Genomic DNA, 8,063 nt, shown 5'->3' with positions numbered 1-8,063 from the left:
CCGGCTGCCGTTTTACTGTTTTAAAATTATTAAATTAAATTTACCGAAAAAAATTATTAAATTAAAATAAAAAAGTATTTATTATTATTTATTACCGCATTGACTTGAAAATCACCATTTTCAAGTCACTGAGTTGACTTTGATTGAAAAGTATGACAGGGCTACACCAACACAATCTCTATAAGTTGAGGGAAGATGAGACTTAGTTGATTAATGCCAAATTATAAATAATAATTTCGGTTGAATTAATAAAATAAAATATGAAATTACCATATTAGTGTTGATGTGATTTTTTATGTTAATAACTTGATGTTAGAAGAATGATTTTAAAAAATTGTTCGATTTTATAGTATACACATTTTTTCCATTAAAATTATAAAATTTTTTTTATCCTATTAACCCTTTGAAGAAGTATCAAGAAAACTATAAGTGAACAAGTTAGCGAAGAATTTATTCTCAATCACATAGTCATTCTTCCTCTAGTATTTGGATCACTTGATCCTATTAATAAAATCAGCTTGACTCAATAGTTAATGGACAATCAATAGCATGTGGTGCAGAGGTAGAACTAAATGATATCATTGGTAACCAAATTAATGTCATTACTAACTTGATCCAATCACTAGATAGTTGCATTAACAATCACATTAAAGAATTTGGTCACATGAACACTCCATGTCTCCATCAATAGAAATAATAGTAGGTTGCCCCTTTGCTAAGGGGTTTCTTATCTCTTCAACATACAAAAGAAACTTACACAATAGAATTGTTGCTTACTATCATGACACCAATTGTAACATTCTTCCCCAAAAGTATTATCCATCGAAGAAGAAATATTACGAATTAATATCTGAAGCGTCTATTTTTTTTTAAAAGATACTTTAAAATGAATGCATCATTAAAAGTGTTTAGAAATTATTTTAAGAAAACTGAAAATCTAGAAGCAAACAAAAGATGTATATATCTTATATGAAAACTCATTTGAAACATCTAAGATCATGGAGTAATCATATACATGCCCCTAGATACAACTATACAACTATCTGAATAGGGTCAAAAATCAATAATATCATATATACGTAACAAAAACCATAGGTAATTAGCCCCAGTTTGGGTCTATCTTCGCTGACCTAACTCTATCTCGCAGCTACCTCGATCACCCGTACCTGCAATCATAAAAGAAAAAGGAAGTGAGAGATAAAAACACTCAGTAAGAGGAACAAAATTAAATAAACTATCTCTTTTTTTGTTCTAACTCACTCGCGAGACTCAATCTCACTCATAACCTCTATAAGAAATTGAGGGGATAATCTAGTTTATTCTTTACTATTTAGGTCATACTTTGTCTCATCTAGTGTCTATTTCATACTTTCTGGAAGCTAACTACATGAATTTGATATTTTTCTAAGCGCGAGCTCTCTTTCTTTCTCTCACTATACCATTTTTGAATCTGAATTGTGCTCTACTACAAGCTGACCCTACTGTGGGTCTATGTTTTACTATGGATGTGCCCTACTCATAGTTCATAGCATGCATGTGTGTCTTATATCTTACTAATCTTACTTTCATATAAAATTATCCATAACTTACCAGACCATACTCTTGGGATAACCCTTAAAGCTTGAGTCCTAAATTCTTTTTCTTGTTTTTCTTTCTTTTCTTCTTCTTTTCTTTTTTCTCTTCTTTTTTTCCTTTCCTTTCCTTTCCATTCTTTCTTTCTTCCTTTCCTTTTTCTCTTCCTTTTCTTTCTTTCCAAAAATTGTGAAATACTATTCACAGAACTGTTCATTTGATAAGACAATTTTTTTGTTTTTCTTTCTTTCCAAAAACTATGAAATATTGTTCATGGAACTATTTATTTGATAGGATAATTTTTTTGTTCATACAATTTAACAATCAAAACAGTCTTTAATTCATACAAACTATATATCGTTGAAAATAGGATTCAAAGAGCTTTCCAACAAGCTATAGTAGCCCTCATGATTCATCCGATAAGACAGTCAAAACGTGAGATGAATTCAGTGGCAAAAACCTGTATTTCCTGTTTATTTGGGTCAAACAGTCTTTTTGGTTCATATAATATTTAATAGTCCAAACAGTCTCTAATTCATACAAGCTATACATCATTGAAAAGAGGATTCAAAGAGCTTTCCAACAAGCTATAATAGTACTCATGATTCATTTAATAAGATAGTTAAAATGTGGGACGAAATCAGTAACAAAAACTATAATTACTATTTATTTAATAAGACAATCTTTTTGTTAATATAATTTAACAGTCTAAACGGTCTCTAATTCATACAAACTATATATTTTTGAAAAGAGAATTCAAAGAGTTTTCCAACAAGCTATAATAACACTCGTGATTTATTTGATAAGATAGTCAAAATGTAAGACGAAGTCAATGGCAAAATGATAAATATCACCCAACTCTCTGCCATGAACAAATTAACATACATAGATATTTCAAATGGCAAAACAACATTTCTCAACTTCAAAATCATCATTTATAATATAGAACCAATGAATCAAAAACATAAAACATAAAGCATATCAAAGATAACACCCTTTATCTTGTTTCAAGCCAAATGTTTGCAAGTTGACTCCCTCCTTTTTGTCTTTCTCCTCTTATCACCAAAACCATCTTAAATCAATACTAAAACACACTAACATATTTATATAATATGATATAATGTATATAAACATAGGTAAAGGGAAAATAAAGAGATCTTTTGATTACCAAGACTTCTAAAGTGCTTTCTCTTATTTATCTTCCAAATCACCCACTTTTATGTAAAAACACAACAAAAACAGGAAGAAAACTGCCTTTTTACGGAAGAGATGGGAGAAGATGGAAAAAAGCTTAAAACATTTCTTTTTTGTCTGTTCTCTCTTTAGATATATGAATATCTCTCTCTCTCTCTCTCTCTCTCTCTATATATATATATATATATATATATATATTTAAAGTTGAAAATATCTCAAAACATGATCAAAATACATAAATACCCCTGAAATGTATCTGAGGGTATTACACCAATGTGCAACATGAAAGCCTTAACTCACATAACAACAATGTTCCCTTAACTCACGCTATAATGAAGCTAACCAATAATGTATAAAACATGTCTCACTTTTGTTCCTTATTTATCTTCCAAAACTCTTCCAAATCACCCACTTTTATTTAAAAACACAACAAAAACAGGAAAAAAATTGCCTTTTTTGCGGAAGAGATGGGAGAAGATGAAAAAAAGCTTAAAACATTTCTTTTTTGTCTTTTCTCTCTTTAGAGATATGAATATCTCTCTCTCTCTCTCTCTCTCTCTCTCTCTCTCTCTCTCTCTCTCTCTATATATATATATATATATATATATATATATATATATATATATATATATATATATATATATATATTTAAAGCTGAAAATATCTCAAAATATGATCAAAATACATAAATGTCCCTAAAATGTATCTGAGGGTATTACACCAATGTGCAACCTGAGGGACTGTATCTTTTCACACATTTAAATTATTGATTTTTTTTTTTAATCAGTCACCTTCATGCCCGTCCACATTGAAAGTAAATTATCTTTATACCCCTCCATAATTAAAATTAATAGACATAACTGAATGATGAATTAAAAATTTGACTTTTTAAATTTAAAGAGTGAAAAGGATAATTATGATAAACTTTAGGACAATCTTTTTTAAATCCCTCATGTTAAGAACAAGAAATTTGTGACATAAAGAAATAAAGAAGAAAAATGATTTTCATAACATAATTCTCAACAAGAAATTAGTTGAAAATTTTCCTTTCGAGACAACCAAATCATCACTTATTTATCTCTTGAGACTCAATCAAATTAATAAAAATATATTTGTCTAAAATAATAAATAAACCCCACATAATTTGTATTCTATTATTATTATTATTATTTTTATGTGATTAATTAATTTTGAATAATATGCATGAAGATTTTGTCAATGGAGATTTCCGTATATTCAAATTAACCGTTTTTGGTGTGTTAATTATTTTATAAATTTATTTATGCAAATAATGTGATATTCAAATAAAAAGAGTCCAGATTCAATGATTAAATTATGTATACATAATTTTAATTATTTAATTAATATATTATTATATAATTAATTAATATAAATAAATACATAAATTATATATATGATTGGATTTATTATTTTTATTAGAGTATTTTAAAGAAAAAAAAAAAGTGGGAAAGGGGCGTGAAATTTTATACTTGGTCGTGGTGAATCAATGAAGAATAAAGGACGTGAACGACTGAGCAGTTCAAGGCCGCTGTGTCCTCAAGTTGCCCGCCCAACTAACACATTTTAGAAAAGGATCTGCTCTTTCTTTCTCTCTCTTTTCATTTTCATTTTGGCTTTGAGGAATGACAACCACCGCCGAGGATGTGATTGCAAAAACTGAGACACTTGCACTTGACGGTGGAGTCACGGCTGAGGAGGAGGTGGCAACGGAGATTGAACCCAAAACTGGGCTTTCCTTTCCCGTTAAACTGGACGAAGGGAAGCTGCTGACTTGTGTTGGTTTGAGGAAGAAGTCCTTGCTTGGCATTGGCATCAAGATTTACGGCTTTGGTAAATATTTTTCTATCAGATTCTCTTATTTACTTCAATATTTAAACCCCGTCTTGCAGGGATGTATGCAGACGGTGGGAAGCTGAAAGAAGTTTTGAAGTCCAAGATCGGGGAAGCCCCAGAAAAACCCACAGAAGAAATGTATCAAGCGGCGATTGATAGCGATGTGGCGATGACGGTGAGACTGGTGATTGTTTTTTTCAACGTCACCATGGGCTCTGTGAGAAAGAATTTTGATGAAGGGCTTGGAGCATCCATAAAGAAACTCAATAGTGGAAAGAAGGATGATGAGCTAGCAACCAAGTAATTAAATATTGAATCTATACCTCTGCAACTGCATATTTTTACAGATTTTACCTGAAAATTTGATTCTGATGTGTTGATGACAGGGTGATGGGTGAAGCATCAGATGACATGAAGCTACCATCTGGTTCTGTAATAGAGATTTCTCGTCTTCCTGGACACATTCTTGAAACCAAAGGTTTGATTCAAAGATCGAAACATTAACTGTTAAAAATTTATCTATCTTTAAGGATGTTTATTTTGTGGATGCAGTGAAGGGTGAGCTGGTGAGCAGGGTGGAGAGTGAACTTATCTGCAGGGCATACATTAACATGTATCTGGGAGACGATCCCATGGACAAAGAGGCCAAAGAAAAATTTGGGACTTTCATGCTTTCTCTCTTCTAATTCGAAACTGAAACAGATCCTGGAATTGAAGAGAGTAATATCAAAGTACGTCTTGCTGCCTGAGGAGCAATTGCTGAATGAAAAGCACAGATGTGGAATTCCAAATGTTGTCAATTCACAATTATCTGTTTTCTGTACAAATATAATGCATTTGTTGAACGAAGAAACCATATTACGTAGCTTAATCCTTGAGTTTCCTGTCCCAAAACACAGCCGAATGTAGTATGAGAGAGAATGATGGAAATAAGAGTTGTGTTACTTGTGCTTGTTTATTACAACTTGAGCTATGTTACAAGTGTTATGCAATTGGTCTTATTTGTAAGCATAAACCTAAGAAATATGTAATTGAAAATTACATGATTGTCCCTAAGAATTTTAGAAAATTTTGGACACTCCACCATACAAATAAAATATCTCACCACACTGGAAAATTCTACCCCATAAAAATCTGCCTGCTAGTTTTGATGTTTCAGGATGCCCTTCCCCAACATGTTTAGAGTCTTTCTTCTGTACCACCCGATCACTAGTTAGAGGAAACCCAGATTCGATAGCATTGTCAGAAGCCTTTGTTTGTCATCTCCTGCGCCACAGGAAAGCTCTTACGCTGATTCCTGAGGGTTCAGGGTAGTTATAGTGCTTCGACTCTTTCATCACTGGCCGTTATCCCATAACTAACTGGCTGACGGTCAGCAAACAAACACCAACACTTAATATAAATACTCACTTCGTTGTCTATATTGAGTCTCTTGCTTCTTGATTTTGTGGAAGATCGGGAACTTTATGGTGAGTGAGTTAAATATGGAGCGAGGAGAGCTGAACACGATCATGTTTGCGGTGTCAGAGTCGAGGCGATATTGGTACCCTTACCCTGCTGGAATCAGCAGCAAAGCTTTCCAGTGGACTCTTGAAATGATCGTTCACACTAACACAAATGCTTTCCGATTATTTTTCATCCACGTTTATTCACCTGGCCCTACTAGTATGTATTCCTTTGCTGTAATTAGGCTTCTGTTTGTTTGTTTGTTTGTTGAGAAAGTGAAAGAAAAGTAAAGGATTAAGTAGAACTTGATAAATCTTGAGTTTATCTAATGTTGATTTTCATGAAAATTATACATGTCTTGTTCAACTACCTTTGCATGTTTTCTTGGGAACCAAATGTTTTGCATGTTATGTAATTTGTGTGATTTTCTTGGCGTTAATTGCATGTTCCAGCTTTCCTTCCACCGCTTCTAACTCCATCCCCTGCCTCTTCTCATATTTATTCAAATGGATCGGAAGGGTATATAACTTAATGTAATTCCCTTCATGTTCATTCCAAGTAATTCCTTTGGTAAAACAATTATATTTGTTGTGTTCTGTTTGGTTACTGAGAAAATGGAGGAAAATAGTAAGAAGAAAAACACTAGTTTAATCTTGAGTTGCTTCATGGTAATCTACTCATCAATTAATCCTCTAATCTGAACTAAAATATTAGTATTTTTATTAATTTCTGGTACAAGTTTAATTCTTATATATATTTACTCACACTTTAGTATAGCTAATTAATTTTAGGGAAATTGAAATTTTTACCCTTATTTGGACCCACGTATACATTTATATCATATTTTTTACACTCTAAAAATTTTTACCACTTTATAGGATAGGTTGCCTAAATTGTCTTTATCTTCAACCTTGAGAAACCAAAACTAAGTTTTCAGTATTACTTATTTTTAATGCACTATAGAGAGAAAAAATATATAAATATTTAATATCAATATTTAAAACAAAATTTATATTTATGTGTACTTAGTGTTGAATATGCAAATAATACATTAATATATATATATATATCTCTGAAGAATCAAAACAAAAATGAATTGCAGAATCTTGCAGGGAAAAATTTGTAGAAGCATGAGAAAATAATTTTTATTACAGAAGAATCTTGCAGGGAATAAATTAACCTGCAAAGAATTATTAGTATAATAATTTTAAAAATAAAAAAATTGTCAGAAAACTGATTTTAGCTGAAAAAATTTGGAAGGAAGGGTTGGCGTAAAAATAAAGAGTTGGCAGTAAAAATAAAAACTTGGGAAAAATTTAAGGGTTGGTGTCAACGCCAACCCTTTATTAATATAATATAATATTATATATAATATAATTATATATATAATATAATATAATAAATATATTTTAATTAAAATATAATATTATATAAAATATATGATATAATTATAATATTATAATATTATATTATAATATAATTATATTAAAATATAATATTATAATATAATATAATTATATTATATAAAAAAAGGGTTGGCGTGGCTGTAAATTAAAAAAAGGCCAAGGGTTGGCCCTTGGGCTGTAAATTTAAAAAGGGTTGGCGTGACCCAGGCCAACCCTTTTTATTTTAAAGGTTGGCTGAGACCAACCTTTTTAATTGGTTTTAACTTTTTTTTTTTCAGTTTCTTTTTTTAATTAAATGTCTTTTTTTTTTTCATTAAACTCCTATTAAATGATTTTTTTTTATTGTCATTTCTTCTCGGGTATAAAATAGATATGATTGAATTTTTATGGGTTATTTTTTTTATATCCTTATTTTGAAGAATTCTTAATCTGAAATCTTTTTTTTTTTAGTTTTTTATTTTGTTTTTAAAGCATTTATTTTATTTTCTATATGATTCTTTTATCACTTGAAATGTGAGAAAAAAGAGAGAAAAAATTATAGAAAAAAATAGAAAATCTCTGCATAAAAGTATAAAGAAGGGTATTTTAAGG

General features: G+C 30.4%; 1 protein-coding gene across 1 annotated transcript; it reads left to right on the top strand.

The window, feature by feature from the left end:
• Positions 1–4,230: 4,230 nt before the first annotated feature.
• Positions 4,231–5,584, top strand: LOC123195997 (chalcone isomerase-like protein 1). The gene is made up of 4 exons (XM_044609878.1): positions 4,231–4,617; positions 4,677–4,920; positions 5,007–5,098; positions 5,173–5,584. Exons 1-4 carry the CDS (start codon positions 4,410–4,412, stop codon positions 5,304–5,306), a joined length of 678 nt encoding a protein of 225 aa, XP_044465813.1. The 5' UTR covers positions 4,231–4,409; the 3' UTR covers positions 5,307–5,584.
• The last annotated feature ends 2,479 nt before the right edge of the window (positions 5,585–8,063 follow it).

The sequence above is a fragment of the Mangifera indica genome, chromosome 14 (genome assembly GCF_011075055.1).
Source record: "Mangifera indica cultivar Alphonso chromosome 14, CATAS_Mindica_2.1, whole genome shotgun sequence".
Classification (NCBI taxonomy): Eukaryota; Viridiplantae; Streptophyta; class Magnoliopsida; order Sapindales; family Anacardiaceae; genus Mangifera; species Mangifera indica.
This window is presented reverse-complemented; position numbering and strand designations above follow the sequence as displayed.

Coding starts and splice junctions, on each gene's coding strand:
- LOC123195997 (XM_044609878.1), top strand. CDS start 4,410: ATGACAACCACCGCCGAGGATGTGATTGCAAAAACTGAGACACTTGCA. Junction 4,921..5,006: donor GATGATGAGCTAGCAACCAA/GTAATTAAATAT, acceptor TGTTGATGACAG/GGTGATGGGTGAAGCATCAG. Junction 5,099..5,172: donor ACACATTCTTGAAACCAAAG/GTTTGATTCAAA, acceptor TTGTGGATGCAG/TGAAGGGTGAGCTGGTGAGC.